General features: G+C 42.7%; 1 protein-coding gene across 1 annotated transcript; it reads right to left on the bottom strand.

The window, feature by feature from the left end:
- Positions 1 to 461: 461 nt before the first annotated feature.
- Positions 462 to 8,017, bottom strand: SLC30A1 (solute carrier family 30 member 1). Its single transcript, XM_003273038.3, has 2 exons — positions 6,847 to 8,017; positions 462 to 5,213 (listed from the first exon to the last, which is right to left on the bottom strand). The coding sequence occupies exons 1-2, from the start codon at positions 7,466 to 7,468 to the stop codon at positions 4,312 to 4,314; spliced, it is 1,524 nt and encodes a 507-aa protein (XP_003273086.1). The 5' UTR covers positions 7,469 to 8,017; the 3' UTR covers positions 462 to 4,311.
- Between the last annotated feature and the right edge of the window lie 9,898 nt (positions 8,018 to 17,915).

Raw genomic sequence — 17,915 nt, 5'->3', positions numbered from 1 at the left:
CGTGAGCCACCACGCCTGGCCTAATACATTTTTTTATGAGACTACATTTGTGATAGTCCTGAGGCTCATAGAACCACGATAATATACTATTGCGTTAAGAATTTTAGATGATTTACAGGTGTAAAATATTTAATCAACCTTATTAGTAACTATGCTTATAAATAAAAAAAATAGCAAGTGCCAAAAGCAGGTTAACCACAACTATATAATCTATAAGCTTAATGCTTATAATAAAATTCAAAGCCACTGAGTATTTCATATTAGTGAGCCTTTGCAGTGTTACCCATTCAATTTTTAATTGCAATTTTTGCTTACATTTTCTTTCACACCCATCTTGTAACCTAGTCACTCTGTACACTTGCAACATTTGTGTTAAACTGAAATTTCTCTTTCAATTACCTGAAATCCAACTCTCTATGTTAAGCCTAGTATAGGAGGGGAGGCCATATGCACAAATGAAGTAGATATTAAAATTAGTTTATTTTTCTACTTAACTTTTAATAAATGAGAAGAAACACAGTAGTCTGTCTCATATAGAACATTTATAATACATAACAATCCATAAAGCCTCATGGTGAGGTAGGAACAGCTTTGGAAAATAACACACAGTCATTAAAACATACAAAAAGTTAGGTAAAACGTTGCAGCACTAGAGATATTTTATCTGCATCTGTATTTAATGAGATGATAACTGCATTTAACGAGATGATAACTGCATTTAACTGGGCCACATCTGGCCCAAAGGACAGGCAACAGCAGACACAAAACAACACAACATAGAAGTTTCATAATCACAAAATATACTGATACACTTCATTGTGCTGTTTCAAGGCAGAACCATAACATGGCAATTTGTGTCTTTTTATATATATATATAACCACATATTAATTATGTTACATTCCCTCCAGCATCTTTTTGCCAAAGACACTGGACCATAAAATTTTTGGTTTAAAAGTTTAAATTGAATAACATACAAAAGGCTCCTGTGCCAGTGAAAATGACTGTTAAATATTCCAGAGCTTGTTAGTAAAACAAAATAGCATTACCACATAGTATCGGTAGAGCTACATCAAAATAGTGCTATTATAATCCCAATTTCAGAGACGTGAAACACTGTATGACACAGTTTCAATTTTAAAAATGACAAACAAAAAACCCCTACACCTTCCCAAGAGTTTTAACACTGTTTATGACTTAACTGAAACTCAGTATTAAAATAAATATTTTATATTGTAGAATTACTCTCCATATTTGTGTGAACATCTGAAGACAGCAGGTTAATGACATTTTTATCATTCAAATGATATCTGCTTATACACAGTAAAAATCTTCAACTCAACACCAGTTAACATACGAAATACTTCACATTAGGTTCCATAGGTCTTTTCCCTCAAAACTGTCAAAAATTCAAAATTAACTTAAGGATGTTAATAAGACACAAACGGTTAACATAGCCTTCTACCTACTGTGATTTTCCAAGGTGCATTCATTTGATGGACATTTTTCCTATTCAAGTTACATACCTTAGTTATTCAACATACTGTTCTCTAAAATGTTAAAACACATACAGCAAAGTTTTTGAGGATTCTGTTTTTTAGGTTTTAGTCCATAGTTTTACAATGCAGACATCCTTCAGAAAAAACTAAGCAATCATAAAAGCTAAAAGGTGACAATGGAGAATTAAATCTCTCATCACTAAGGCTGCATTTGGCTTGGAAAAATTTCTTGGTTTTAATTCAGGCACATGCAGCACCTCCTTTTCACTAAACTGAGACAACAGACAAGTTTCTAAACACATATTCTACACTGATCTTGCTCAAATATAAAAGAGCCAGCAGGAGAGATGCAACTCCTAAAACTGATGCAGTGTTATAAAATAGTATATTTAAATATTGGGTTTAAGTCTCCTAATAATTCAGAGTATTTCCCTCATTTTCTTTCAGAAAGGAATAAGCTATTTTGAGAAAGACACTTAAATCCTACAATATTTAAATACAAAAGCATGTCTTTTTTTAAAGATAATGCTAATATAGCTAAAATGGGTTAGAAAGTGCATTGTAAAGAAATAAATAATTCTCTGCTAAAACTCAAAAGGTGAGTCAGTGTCCATTGTTTTTGCTGACAGTCATTTGAAAAAAGAAAATCCTATGGTACCACCGTTATATATAAGCTACTTAAAAATCATGAAAAGTGAAATAACTCAAACCTAAAGGCTGTTATCTTCAAAGCACTTTTGAAAAACAAACAAACATAGTCCTTGTCCCATGCTTATATACCATTTTTTAAAATCCTCATTCAGTTGATGTCTTGTACTTAGGTGTCATACCATCTTTAAGACACAGACCTCAAGTAGAGCATTTGTAAAGCAAACCTCATTGAATGTAATATATTTTATCAGTTATCTTTGTATCATTACTGAAATGTTTATGTAACAAATTGATATCTGAATAAAATGTTCTGTAAAGTATTAAATCAGGAATGTACATGATACAGTACAATTCACAGCTTTCTCTTCTTGTTCGCCCAGATGAGATCCCTCAATTTCATGTTTAAAAAAAACCACCCACACCTTTTCGCAAAATTCATGGTAACTATCAGTTTAGGAATTGAATTACACAATATCAGATAAGAATATTAAAAGATCAAGATGTATTGCAAACTGGCAGGTTATGGTTTTGGCCCATTATAGTAAATGTGAACTTACAAACTGTGTTCCTAAAATTACCATATTTTCACTGGAAAAAATCAGCTGTTCTTAAATAGGCCCATTGCCAGCAATAGGCTTATACTAGGAAAAACACACACCACAAAAGATCATCCCTTTAAAAAGTAACTGTCAAATCCTAACACTTTTTCCTCTTACAACCCATTAAACAATGAACTATTTTAAATCCCAAAACGTAGCCATCCCAAAAGTAGTCAGCTATAAAAGTAGTCAGAATACCTTGTTTCTAGAAAAATAGAGCTATACATAACTGATGCTAATATTCATCCTTTCAAGGACAAAAATCTAATTTCGTCACAAAGCATACCCTCTATCAAGAAAAATATAACTTAAACACCCTTAAATATTTGTGTTGGATTTGAAATCCATAGCAATAATGAAATAGCCACAAACAATTTTCTGTGCAGATATTGTGGCATCTTGCAAAATAAGCCACTATTGGAAGATCTGAGTATGTGAAGACAGGATGACTTACAAAATCTTAATTAATTTTGCTTTAATTATTAATTTTGCTTTCTAAGAATTTAATATCCAAACTGCATTAACCTTCTGATTTTCTTTTCTCTCAAGTCAGTGGCTCTTAGAAAGCACAAACATTGCTGGTTGTGCTCAAAAAGCTCCATTTAAATCCATTCATGATTGGTTATCATGAAATGACTTTGAAAAATTTTTTTCAAACACCCGGTTTAAAAGATTACATTAATAGTTTGCATTTAGCATGTAATTATTAGGTGTCAACATCCTTAAAAATACTTATATATTTTGTGAGTAAACTTGCAGCTCAATGTTTTTATACCAATCTTTCAAAGAAAGTAATGCTGGTGAACATGCCCAAGTTTCAGATTAACTTTGGTAGAATAAAAAGTTGAAATTCTCAAAATAATTTAGAAATGTAGTCTCAATATTATCATACAATAACCTAAATATTTAGTTTGGTAAACTTTCTTCCTTGCTCTTACTACCGCATTTGCCCTATTGTGTGTAAACTGTAGTTCAATTTGTTAACTATCTTACTGTTTAATAGTCAGCAATACAGAATACAGGATAGTAACTGATCTTATTTCCTACTAATAGCCATGAGTCACTCTTAAAATATGGCGCCATTATGCTATGTAATGATCTCAAAGGGCAATATTACCTAAAATGTCAAAGGAAACAAACTGTTGATGATTTTAAAGTTCTATCAATTATAATTCTAATAAAGTGTAACACTGGGGGAAAAGAAAAGCAGAGAAATTCCAGTAACAATTTTATTTGTCCCCCTAATTTTTATCATGGGAAAAATCCAGAAATCAAATGTCATTATGTTATATAAGGTTTAACTTACTTTAAACAAAAATGTAACATAGTGTTAAAACTGGCTTTCCAAAACAGTCACAGCATAGCTGTACTCTGTACTGATAATCACAAAGTTGTAATATAGAACTCTGGTATGCAGTCCCATTATGTTCTTACAAAAATAGAATTAAACTGTGTGACCAGACAAGGACTTCAATTACACTACTTGGCAAACTTAGAATTTCAATGGAGTCCTTTTCCTCTTGCAGTTTAAAGCAAAAGTCAAATATCACATCTTTTTCAAGACTCACAAAGATGATTCAGGTTGTTTGTTTGGCATGTTTTTAATCTCTATCACAACAGCAGGGATGTTTTCAGCTTTAGTCCTCCTGGGCTTCTTCTCTAGATTGTTACTAAGTTCTAAACAAGAAATGCTAACTGTTGGGGTCTTTTCTGCATCCTTTCCAGAAGGGGCTTGTGGTAGTGTCCCACAACATTGCTTCAAAGCACACTGAGTTCTGCAGGCAAGTTCACACGGAACCACACTTGATTTAGAACCTACACTAGCAAATTCAGGCTGAATGGTAGTAGCGTGAATTCCGTGATTATGAAAAACGTCTTTAATGGTTTTAGCCACCTCCATGTATGATGTTGGATCTTCACATTTTATGTGAGCAGTGGCAATGATTCTGCTTCCAGCAAGTTGCCAAACATGTAATTCATGAACTTCCTCAACTCCTTCAACATTTCGAAGTTCTTTTATCAAATTTCTGATATCAATTTGTTTAGGAACAGTTTGTAGAAGAATAAGAGCAGATTCCTTAAGTAATGGATAGGTTGTGTAAAGAAGTATACAAACCATTACAACACAAAGAGTTGGATCTAAATATAGCACCCAGCAAGGACCAGCCTCATAAACTGATGCATGAGTACTATTAATTATTTCTACAAATGCTTTGCAGGGGTCAGGGAAACATGGGTTCACACAAAAATCCCCTTCAGAACAACCTTTCCAAGAAAAGTAAAAGACCAAAGCATTTACTACTACAATCACTGAACCCAAGGCATCTCCAAGGACATGCAGAAAAACTCCACGCATGTTAAGTTGTCCAGCCCTATCTTCTTCCAGTTCCATATGGTCAGGTTCTCTGACAAGATTTCCATTCACTTGTACTTCCACTGTATCACCACTTCTGGGGTTTTCTGGGTCTACAAAGAAATAAAAATTTTATATCAAATACATTTAAAGTGTTTATATAAACATCCTTGTCTAATTCTTTTTAAGTGGTGATGAAGGTGAAAATTTTTTCACAAAGTACAATTAAAAAAATGTGCCCAGAGCAATTTAATATAAATTGACATTCTGGGAACGAGCCAGGACATAATGGCCAGGGCTAAATTAAGTCATTGTGATACTGCTTCTTCACCCTCCTAACCACTCTCCTGCCTTCTCCTCTCCAAAATAGTGTATCTTTTCTATGGGGGTGGAGTCCTGCAAACATTCTGCTATACTTCATGGTATATACAAAGGAAAACATAAAATTGAATGCTAACACCAAAATTAAATGCAGCTAGGAATAAGTCTACTAATACAAAACACCTGATTTGACACTCGGGCACTCTCTAGTCACTCTTTGTCACTGAGGCCAATTGCTTGAGAATAAAACCAATTTTAACTTTTAAACTTTTATTATGAATATAAAAGTTTCTTGGTAGAGGGGGTTTAAAAACTGACAAGTCAACAATATAAATCAATAATCACAGAGATTATTAGAAAAATTGAAACTAAATGACCACCTGCCCTACCAACTTTTAAATCAAAAGTATTGATCTTTTCAAACTTAATTTTCTCTGGAATAACACCTTTCCGAGTGGAGTGAGAGGAAAACCAATTACTTATTACACCTTTCCAATGTACAACTTTAATTTCACTAACTTGATATTCTGCGCTCGAAAAGAAAAATTATGTAGCATAATTTATAATGATACAAGGTAAATAAACGTAAGTGAAGGAAATAAGACCAAATTGTTAAGCACCATTGAGCTTGGGTAGTAGGACTTTGGTTGAGTCATTTCCATCTCCTTTCTTTCTACATTTATTTTCCAAATTTCCTTCAAGAGCGCTGCATGTTAAATATAAAAAGCATCCACTAAAAATATAAGATGAATAAATTACCATCACTTTTAATTCAGTACGATTATGAAAAGTCCTAGGAAAATGTTAAACATGCCCAGACAGGTCCTAAATCTATGATTTCCAGGATTAGGGACCAATTAGCTGAAGCATACACTGCTGTTCATAAAAGAAACCTTTAACCAGGGTTTACACGCTCTGAATGCATATTATGAAACGGAGTTCAACGGGCATAAGAACTACTTTGGCAGAGCAAGGTTTCCAGCACCCAACTACTGGGGACGAACTGGGGATTCTCTCCGTTTCCCAAGAGAGCCAAGGAATTGAATTGGGAAGCATTTCTGATGCTGTTACAACCATAAACAGACAAGTCTTCAGCAAAGTTGCTGCAGCCTGTAAAGACAGCCAAGTGCGGCTGTGGACTGCAGCGGGATGATGGTCACCTCCTGACCCTTTTTCTTAGGGTCTGACCCACAGTCCCCACCTACAAATACGCCAGACGCGTCCCCGGCTCCTTGCACCCAGCTGAGGGGGTTCTGATTTCCTGGAGCAGCGGGGCGTGTGCAGGACGGGGAGGGAGCAGGCAGGGGCGGCGCGGCGCAGGCCCGCTCGGGCAGCAGGGGGCGTGCGGGCCACCCCGCCGAAGGCCAGGCGAGGCTCTGGGCTCCCCAAACCCAACCACCTGCGGCAGCGACTTTCCCGGCTCACCTGCGGGGTCCAGTTTCAGCCCGTTGGAGTTGCTGGTATTGGCCACCAGGGTGTTGGTCTCCTCCTGGTCGGGACCCTGCTCGCCCGCGGCCACGTTGATGTCGCTGCTCCCGGGGCGGCTGCTCTTAACGCGGGGCCCCTTGGGGAGGCCGTGGCCGTGGCCGTGACCCCCGTGCGAGTGGCCGTGGCCGGAGTCCTGGCTGAAGCCGCTGTGATGGTGGAAGAGGCACAGCCCCAGCACGTTGACCAGCAGCCCGGCCACGCCGACCCCAAGGACCACCAGCGGCTGCTGCATCTCGTGCGGCTCGATGAAGCGTTCGATGGCCTCCAGCAGGATGGCGAAACAGAGGCCGGTCAGGAAGATGGCGTTCACCAGAGCCCCCATCACCTCGGCTCGGATCCAGCCGAACGTGTTCTTCTGGGTGGCGTGGGTCCGCCGGGCGAAGCGCTCGGCCACCAGCGCCACAACCAGCGCCAGCACGTCCGACAGCATGTGGAAGGAGTCGGAGAGCATTGCCAGCGACGAGGTAACCCGGCTCACCACCACCTCCAGCACCATGAACATGAAGGTCAGCGCCAGCATGCACAGCAGCCGGCCCCGGTTCCGACCCCAGCACCCCATGGCTGCGGCTGCGGGGCCCGCCGAGCCCGGCCCGGAGACTGGTGCGGCGGCGGCGTTGGCGGGACGCGGAGGGTCGGCGACCGCGACACGGAGGAGCGCCCGAGTCGGGCCGTTCGGGAAACCGCTGAGGGGCCCCCGCGGCCGCACGGGGACAAGCCCGGGTCAAGCCGCCGAGCCCCGCGCCTGTGGGCGTCCTCCGCCAGCCGGCGGCGCCGCGCCGCGCAGCTCCTCAGGCGTCCGTCCTCAGAGCCGGCGCCGAGGCCCGGCTCAGCCCCAGCGGCCCCCACACCCAGGCGGCGGCGGTGGCGGGGAGCTGGGCTCCTGGAGCCGGGGTACCAAGAGCCGGAGCAGGAGCAGGAGCAGGAGAGCGGCGGGCGAGGGCGGCAGGCGAGGGCGACGGGAAGCTTCGCGCCGAGAAAGCTCCGAGCATCTGAGGGCTCTGCTTGCTGTTCTCCTCTGCGGCGGCTGGAGTGAGGAGCGGATGGCTGAGGAGCTAGAGAGGCGGCGGCCACAGCAGCTGCACTCGGCCCGGTCTCGGGCGCCTTCTTCGCCCCCCCGCCTTTGCAGACGGTTTACAAAAAAACTTTGCTTTGCACTCGGAACCCCCGTTTTCACACGGACCCGAGCGTGACAAGGCCTTGACGCCCCGCCCACCAGGCCCGGCACGCTTCCCCATTGGTCATGGAACCCTCACGACAGCCTCGGCGTCCCGCCCAGCCACGCGCACTATTGGATGGAGCTTCGGAAGGGCGGGAAGGGGGCGGGGTCGCGGCTCCTACAGATGGGGGCGGGGCCTTTTCCTCCCGGAGCCGGGCGTGGGCCGGGGGCCCGTGGCCGGGTGCAGCGGCGGGCGAATTGGGGGCGCGGGCCGCGTGCAGCGGGAGGGGGAGGGGCTGGCCGGGTCCCCTCGGGTGTGGCGGAGTCCTGGCTTCCGCGCTGCGGACCATCGCAGCTCCCAGCACACCTGCGGGGGCCGGGCTGCAAACAGACTTTGATCCTCCGAGCCGAGTCCACGTGGGGGCGGGCCGCGCGGCGTCTGTGTGACAGCTCGGCGGCGGGGGAGGGGCCGGAGGGGAGCCCCTGCGCGCGGGGCCCTCGAGTACTCGGTCTTGTCGGAGGAGGCCGACAGACGCATAAACAAGTGCGACTGTAACTTGGGACTCTGCTGGACGCCGAGCTGAGGAGTTAGTCCTCCCGAAGGTCTGCTAGGGCTGGGACCGAATCTTTGTACATGTTTGGGAAAGCCAGTTTCTCCTATCACCATCAACCCCTGGAGACCTTGTGTGAACTCAGGTGTCTGTCACTGATTATCTAAGGACAGTTTAGGGTACAGACTTTAGGCAAGAGAAACCTGGGCTCTGCTCCTTGCCTTGTCAATAGCCAGCTGTGTGGCTTTGAGCAAGTCACCTAATCTCTCTAGACCTGTTTCCCCATCTATAAAGGATTGGACAAATGCAACTCTGAAGATCCCCGTCTGACTCCAAAATTCTAAGGCTCTATGATTTAACATTTATTTATAGACTACACACGGCGGAATCTTGTGCTGGTTGCTATGGGAAGGGGGAGGGGCAGTAAGAATACAAAAGAACAAGTTTCTGTCCAGGTGGAGGTAAAATATAAACATGACATTTTAAAATTACGATGGAATACTCTTGATAAATTGTGCTAACTATTTTAGACTGAATACATAAGTACTGTGTTGTGGGTGACGATGAGTTGATCTGGAAAGGAACAGCTTCCCCATCTAAGGTGGGGTGGTGGCTGGAATCAGAGTGGCTTAAGCTGGACCCGAAAGGCCTCACCACAGCCCTGGGCAGCAGAAGGACCTCCCCACCCACTGCCCTAGATTGCTACTGGACAAATGCAGTGCCAGCTATTGCCTGGAGATGTGTATACAAGGCTTGTTTGGAGCTGTTATTTTGCATTGTTTTGGTATTCTTGTAATTCCTATAAATTTTTTTTCACTTGTACGTGGTGTGTTTCTAGTCTCCCTATCCAGACTGGAGAGCTGGATCCCCACCTTCTGTTTCTGTTTTGCCGGAATATAAAGAATGGAGGAAAATTTTCAAGACATTATAAAGGAAAAAATGATAGAATTTGATGATTAATTGGGTATTGGGAAGGAGAAAGCTAGGTAGGAGAACAAAGATAGTTACAATGTTTCTAACCTGACAAGGAAAATACTGCCTTAAACAGGTGAGGAAGTTGGGAAGGGAGGCCAAGAAGCTGATTTTTAGGGGAAAATATGAACTCCATTTTTAATGTGCTTAATTTGAAGTGAAGTCTGGGTTTGGGCAGTGCTAAAGGGTGGATTAATGGGTTTAAGACTTCCATAACTTCCTCTCCTTTGATATGGATGAGTGACATTTTTCTGATCATATGTAAACACAGCTTCAAACATCTTATCAACTAGCCCCTCATATACAGAAATTGGGGAGCCACTTATGGGTCAAGATATCCTCATGGAAATGGCCTAGAGGCAGTTGGAAGACCATTTTGCTTTCTACTAAGGGCTGCTGTGCCCCGCTTTATTTAAAAAATACATTCCTCCAAATGTGAGGATTTGATACCCAAAGAAGAACCAATAAGAAGATGTAAAAGTCAGTGATGCTTTGCAAACACAATAGCAATCCTTCAATAACTAAACAGACTAAATTGGGAGATTTTTAGACCCATATAAAAACAGGTTCAACTCATAGCCACTTCTGGAAACCTACTTTGTGCCTGCATTTCAGCCATTTCCCAGACAATGTGCTTTATTCCCTCCAGGTGGGTGGTTGGAGGCGGGGCAGAGGAGGCAGGGAGTACATTTTCCAGGTTGTAGAGAAGTTATAATCATGTTCTCTGGAGAGAGTAATCTTTACCACACAGCAGAACACTTCCGTCAAACTTTGTTTCCCTCTAGCATTGTATAGGCAAAAGACTTTGGTACCTCAACTCGAGTTTTTTTCCCTTTTCATCTGGTTGTCCTAGTAGAGTGTCAACACAGGCAGGAATAGATTAAAATGAAGGGACACTATACTATTATTCACCAACACCCCTGGAGGCTGTGGCCCTGGGCTGAGTAAGACAGCTTGGCTTTCTCTTCTTAATGTTTGAGAAATCTCCTGATAACTTGCTTAGTATCCAAACTGACTAAACCCAGCATACTTTAAAGATGAGAGAATAATGCTCTTTTTGGAAAAGAGACTGCCAATTTGAATGAAAGTCAAGGGCTTCAGACAAACTGCAATCTCAAAGCCTTCTAGACCTCTCCTTGCTTTTAATGAAAGTTTAAAATGATCTTGTAGTATTCTTGTAAAAACTGCTAAACACAAACATACTTCTGAATTTTGGTTATCAAAAATCATGAGTGTATAAAGCTGTACCTTGCTTGGAAAGAAAATAACAAAACCATGTGAAAACCACATTATGTTTGACTTTGGTTGACAGTAAATCACTTCTAATGTTCAATCTTAAAACTGGTGGGGAAATCTCTCAAAACGTACGTGAATAATTATTACAAATATGAAGTGAAATCTCTACCAACAACATGAGGGCCAAGGTTTGATTTTTCAGCTGCTCCCAAGGGAACAGGCAGTGGAACAAAGAATAAACAACTGACAATGTATCAATAAAGCCCAGAAATAGCACTAAAGTCTCAGAGGTGTGAGGGAAACCATTTGAAAGAAATGGTCAGAGCAGGAAACCCACGTAGAAGCAAAGGGGAAACAGGAACAGTGTAGAAAGTGAAATTGTACAGTGAGAGGCTGGGAAGTCACTGACCTTTTTATATTTGTTAATTTAAAGAATAGGGCTGGGCGCGGTGGCTCAAGCCTGTAATCCCAGCACTTTAGGAGGCCAAGGCGGGCGGATCACGAGGTCAGGAGATCGATACCATCCTGGCTAACACAGTGAAACCTCGTCTCTACTAAAAATACAAAAAATTAGCCGGGCGTGGTGGCGGGTGCCTGCAGTCCCAGCTACGCGGGAGGCTGAGGCAGGAGAATGGCATGAACCCAGGAGGCGGAGCTTGCAGTGAGCCGAGATCGTGCCACTGCACTCCAGCTTGGGTGACAGAGTGAGAATCTGTCTCAAAAAAAAAAAAAAAAAAAAGAATAGGCCAGGCACAGTGGCTCACACCTGTAATCCCAGCACTTTGGGAGGCCTAGACTGGTGGATCATCTGAGGTCAGGAGTTCAAGACCAGCCTGGCCAACATGGTGAAACCCCGTTTCTACTAAAAATACAAAAATTAGCCAGGCATGGTGGTGCATGCCTGTAAAACCAGCTACTCGGGAGGGTGAGGCAGGAGAATCGCTTGAACCAGGGAGGCAGAGGTTGCAGTGAGCTGAGATAGCACCATTGCACTCCAGCCTGGGTGACAAGAGCAAAACTCCATCTCAAAAAAAAAAAAAAAAAAAAGAATAGCAGATGAGGGCTAGCAGCAAAAGGAACTTACTTTTCTTGGAGGCTGAAAACTGGGTCTAAGTTCTCCAGTCATGCCTGGAAATTCAATCTAGAAATAAAGGCACTGCTATCTATACAGAAACACTCATTAAAAGCATCTGTGATTTTCTTGGGTGCAGTGCTATATAAAGTTAATACCAGAAATTGTTGAAGGCTCAGGTAGTCAGTGTTAAGACTTTAGACTGAATGCCCATTCCTTCTTTAGCCCTTCTACTCTTGGGGCTGGAGATGGTAATTAAAGCACAATGTACAGAAAATTTGAAAAAAATAAAATTTAATTTAAAAGTATGTTTTTATGACTCTCTCCATTACTCATCCCTAAAGATGCCAGCCAGTAGAGCATTTTGAAAGGATCACACACCTAATGAGTTTTAGGATGACAGTTCAGAGACTGGCCCTTAAAAGTTACTGTGTGATGTTGGACAAGTTACTAAACCTCTCTGGGCCTCACTTTCCACATCTTCTCAGTGAGGGGGTGTACATGATAGCTTCTTAACTGGAGTTAAAAGGTGAGTACAGGAGATGGAGCTGCCTAGTGAATATTCTCAGACAGGGCCTTTCAGGCCTCCTGTACTTGGGGTCACCAAGAACCCAGGGTTGAGTTCTCAACTTGCAAATTCAGAAACCACTTTTTAATTATTTCACTTAGGCGAACTCATTTATATGGACACAAAAAGGACTCATTTGCCAGCTGGACTTCCAGTTTGTTCACTTTCTCTGTCTCGGGTTAAAGCTCATTGCACAGATCCTTCCTCCTTCCCTCTTGGTAGGCAAGACCTCACGGAAGGAAGGTTGCATGAGGACGGAACTAGGCTGCAGGAGCTGGAACTTCTGTGGAAGGGAGCATTTCCAGGCTCTCTTCTAGACTGTAAAAGTATCCTGCCTTTTTCCAAACAGCCACTCTGCCCTCCTGTTCCTGAGTTATACTCCATTTTACTGCCAGAGTGATCTTTTTGAAATCCACATCTAGTCCTTGCAAAATACACATCCTCCACCACCCCCATGCCATCACGGCTGAGATCTTGCAGTGGCCTCCCAGTGCTAGGAGAAGGAGAACCAAACTTGGGTGCACAGGGCCGGACCAGATCTGATCTGGCGCTGGCTGCCGTCCCCAGCCTCATGATGTCAGTCCACCAGATAAAGAGGGGACCGGCCTTTCTGACCACCGTGAATCCACACACTCCCTCCTGCCAATGTGCATACAGTGTTCTCACCCCGGGACACTCTTTCCTCCCTTCGTCCCCACATTAATTCTTGTTCATTCTTCAGCGCTCAGCTCAAGGGTCACTTCCTCAGGAAGTCTTCCCTGATTCCCCTGACCAGGTCAGATCGTTCTAGAACAAGTTCTCTCAGTCCATTGCCCAGCTTTTTTGTGGCATTTAGCAAAGATGCAATTTTACATTAAACCAAGTATTTGATTGGATTGTAAGCTCTGTGAGGGCAGGGACAGTGTGTACATTTGCTCACCATTGTGTCCTTAGCCAGCTTGGACACTGGAAATAAAGGCACTGCTATCTATACAGAAACACTCAGTACTCAGTAAATATTTGTTGAATGAATGAGTGTTGATGAACTTACCTTTCCCAACTTAGTATTTCTTTTTTTTTTTTTTTTTTTTTTTTTTAGTAGAGACAGGGGTTTCGCCATGTTGTCCAGGCTGGTCTTGAACTCCTGACCTCAGGAGATCTACCTGCCTTGGCCTCCCAAAGTGCTGGGATTACAGGTGTGAGTCACTGCTCCTGCCAACTTGGTATTTCATGCATTCATTCCACAGGTCCTTACTGAAACTCCATGATCTCCTATCTATACTAGAACACCAGAAACAGAGGCTCTGCTTCCTCTGGACAGTGTAGAAAACATCATGGCACATTCTTTAGTTAATTAGCTCACTTTTTCTTTACTTCAAGCAGACTACCGCCCTCTGTTGTGATATTATCTCACACAACATGCAATTATTGGATGAAACTGGGACTCACCCTTGAAATCTGCCATGATAACATTCCAGGTTCCCATACAGTTTTCAGGACACTTACTTGAGCTTCCTGATGATACAGATTATGGACTGACACCCCAAGAAGTTAAGGAATTTGCTCAAGACCCTACAGTTTGTGAACACAAGGCCCTAACTGCACCTGCAACTTTTTTGTTGTTGTTGAGGCAGAGCCTCTCTCTGTTGCCTAGGCTGGAGTGCAGTGGTGCAATCTCGGATCTCTGCAACCTTTGCCTCCTGGGTTCAAGAGATTCTCCTGCCTCAGCCTCCCAAGTAGTTGGGATTACAGGCACCCGCCACCACGCCAGGCTAATTTTTTATATTTTTAGTACAGACAGGGTTTCACCATGTTGGCCAGGCTGGTCTTGAACTCCTGACCTCAGGTGATCCACCCGCCTAGGCCTCCCAAAGTACTGGGATTACAGGCATGAGCCACCACGCCCAGCCAACATTTTTATTTTTAACTTCATACCCAAATTTGGGGGGAACAAACCCAGTCAGAGGCTCGAGACCTCATGCACACCAACTACTACAAATTCTACTGTCATCTCAATTCTAAAAGTTTCTGCTTCTATGATTTTCTTATTTGTAATTACTATAAGGACCAAGGGGAGGTGGCCTACTTGTGAGTGACGCCTCTTTAACAGGTCACTCCAAGTTCTGATTCTCTAGTGATGTGTTCCAAAATTGGGTCCTATTCACACATAGTTCTGTAGGAAGAATTAGTTAATTTTTCTGCCTCCCACTTTTATCTATTTTTTACTTTCAATTCTTTAACAACCTGAATATCCTTCAAAGGGCTAGTGTTAGTAAAAATACTGTCCCCTCAGTCTGTGAGTTCAGTGTTTCTGGTGCTTGAATGTGCACACAAGTCACCTGGGAACTCATGAAAATGCAGATTCTGATTCAATAGGCAAGCGGTGGGACCTGAGACTGCATTTCTAAGAAGCTCCTAGGTGATGCCCATGTAGATGGCCCCCAGAACACATTTTGAGTACCCAGGCATTATAAGCCCATACTTTTTAACTCTGGAGAGAGGATATTATCTGGAGTCCATATAAAAAATATTTTTAAAAAGTATCCCCACACTTACGAATTTATTAATTTTACTTTTTTTTTTTTTTTTTTTTTTTTGAGATGGAGTCTCACTTTATCGCCCAGGCTAGAGTGCAGTGGTGCGATCTCAGCTCACCACAACCTCTACCTCCCAGGTTCAAGCCATTCTGCCTCAGCCTCCCAAGTAGCTGGAATTACAGGCGTGCACCACCACACTCAGCTAATTTTTGTATTTTGAGTAGAGACAGGGTTTCACCATGTTGGCCAGGCGGATCTTGAACTCCTGACCTCAAGTGATCCGCCAGCCTCGGCCTCCCAAAGTGCCGGGATTACAGGTGTGAGCCACCACACCTGGCCTAATTTTACTTTTTATTTTATATTAATCTGTCATAATTTGAATTTTATTTTCAAATGAACAGACATCATTTCTATATATATATATATATATATATATATATTTTTTTTTTTTTTTTAAACTGAGTCTCGCTCTGTCACCCAGGCTGGAGTGCAGTGGTGCCATCTCGGCTCACTGCAACCTCTGCCTCCCAGGTTCAAGCGATTCTCCTGCCTCAGCCTCCTAAGTAGCTGGGATTATAGGCTCACACCACCACCCCCGGCTGATTTTTGTAACTTCTATATTAAATTTTTTAATTTAATTTTTAAATGAAATCAAATGTCTTATTCTTGTGGGAAAGCACTTTTTAAAAAACAAATTCCAGGTGCAAATAAGCATTTCAGGTTTTGCTTACACTGTGTTAGAGAAAAATAATTATGGTTTTTGACAACATTTTGTTACTCTGGCTAGCATTAATGGCTCCTGAAGCCTGACTAGTAACTAAGGACCCAGAGTACTGCTGGGGGTCTCTCACGCTCAAACCTTCCACTATTCAACAGGAAATGTCTTTCACATCAGGTGTCACTGAACAAATCCTCAAAGGTTGCCTGAAAGACTAAAAATGAATAAGCGTGTTTAATATTCAGCTTGCGGCAGGAGCAGCACCAGCAGTAGTCACCAAGAAGTGTAGGTGGGAAGTGAGAAGAGAGACATTTCTTTCTGCCTGTCCGCTGATTCTGGAGGAAGAGAGCAAAGATCTAACATCATCGTAGCTGTCTCTACAGCCCATTCTCTGGGAATACTTGATAGTGACTTCACTTATGCTTTATGTTGGCTTTGAGGGTTACTCCATCATAAAGTCAGAGTTGATATTATCAAGAGAGACATTATCCTCAAAGTGTCTTTACCTTAGAAGCAACTACAATCAAAACAATAAGGAATTGTGTTTCTAGGCGCTGTCCATGCAAGTGTCTCCAAATTTTGAGTGCAATCCTTTCATGGAAAAACCAGTGCCTGCTAAACTCGAGCAAATGGAGATTGTCTTATCTCTCAATTGCCCCCTGGTATGCAACATAGGAAGATGGAAGAGATACGTCTAATGGAAGAAAAAGAGTCTGGCTGCACACACTGGGATGAAAAGAGGGACAAGCTATTAAGTATTCCTTTCTGTTTCTGTAGCCAGATCTCTGTGGTCCAGGCTTGCATCATCATTCTCAGCAATTATGTGAGCATTTCCTAATAAGGTTTCCATTCTGCCTTTCTTCTTCGATCTATTTTACACAGTCCTTTCCAATTAATATTCTCATGCATTAATATTCACGTGTGCTCTTGCTCAAGAACTCCCAGTACCTGCCCATTACCTGAAGAATAAAGTACAATATTTTATTCAGGTATTTAAAATATTCCACATGTGACCTTGACTTGTCTATCCAAAGCCATCTCTCATGACCCCTCAATACAAGCTCTCCATTCAAGTCCAATTATCCTCAGTGATGGTTCCAAGTTACCCAATGGCTCTGTATCTTCATTTTCTCAATGGGGACGAAATTCATAACCTATCTCATTGGCTTGTTATGAGTCAGATGAGTTGATACATATAAGATGCTTAGGACAATGCCTGGCACATGGAAAGGGCTTATAATGGGTTGAATGACAGCCTCCAAAAAGATATGTCTGTGTCCTAATTTCTGAAATCTGTGAATGTTACCTTATTTGGGAAGAGACTTTTGCAGATGTAATTAAGTATCTTGAGATGAAGCACTCATCTTGGATGATCTAGGTGGGCCCTAAATTCGGTGAAAACTGTCCCCGTAAGAGAGTTAAAAAGGACAAAGGAGAAGACCATGTGAAGATTGGGGCAGAGATGGCAGTGAGACAGCCACAAACCAAGGAATGCCACCAGCCAACGGAAGTTGGAAAAGGCAAGAAAGGATTCTCCCCTACGCCTCTGGAGGGAGTAGGGCCCAGCCAACACCTTGAATTTAGACTTCTGGCCTCCAGGACTCTGAGACAATAAATTTCTGTTGTTTTTAGTAGTCGATTTTGGAGTAATTTGTTAGAGCCACCACAGGAAACTAATACAGTTTCATAGCTAATAAATATTTAATAGCTAAATTTTAGCCGTTCTTATTAAAGAACCCTGAACATATATCTTCCTTTTCCCAGCAGCATTTTTATCTCATTGTTCTCCTTAAGTGTTTGCACAGTACTGCACAGTTTAAAAACCTAAGTAGGCCAGACGCGGTGGCTCACACCTGTAATCCCAGCACTTTGGGAGGCTGAGGCGGGCAGATCACATGAGGTCAGGAGTTTGAGACCAGCCTGGCCAACATGGTGAAACCTCGTTTCTACTAAAAATACAAAAATTAGCCGGGCATGGTGGTGCATATCTGTAATCCCAGCTACTCGGGAGGCTGAGGCAGGAAAATCACTTAAACCTGGAAGGTGGAGGTTGCATTGAGCCGAAATTGTGACACTGCACTCCAGCCTGGGTGTCAGAGTGAGATTCCTTCTCAAAAAAAAAAAGTTGAATAAATATTTATTGAAAGAATGTTTGAATAAATGAATGAGTAAATGAGTGAATGAATGAAAACCCTACCCCTACCACTTCTCTTGGTG

Source organism: Nomascus leucogenys, chromosome 5 (genome assembly GCF_006542625.1).
Source record: "Nomascus leucogenys isolate Asia chromosome 5, Asia_NLE_v1, whole genome shotgun sequence".
NCBI lineage: Eukaryota > Metazoa > Chordata > Mammalia > Primates > Hylobatidae > Nomascus > Nomascus leucogenys.
Note: the sequence above shows the minus strand (reverse complement) of the source record. Positions and strands in the feature narration are given on the sequence as shown.

What these genes read in the sequence shown, in the direction of transcription:
- SLC30A1 (XM_003273038.3), bottom strand. Translation starts at nt 7,468, where the DNA reads ATGGGGTGCTGGGGTCGGAACCGGGGCCGGCTGCTGTGCATGCTGGCG. An exon ending in GCTGAAACTGGACCCCGCAG is followed by an intron (nt 5,214 to 6,846) that starts GTGAGCCGGGAA and finishes ATTTCTTTGTAG; the next exon opens with ACCCAGAAAACCCCAGAAGT.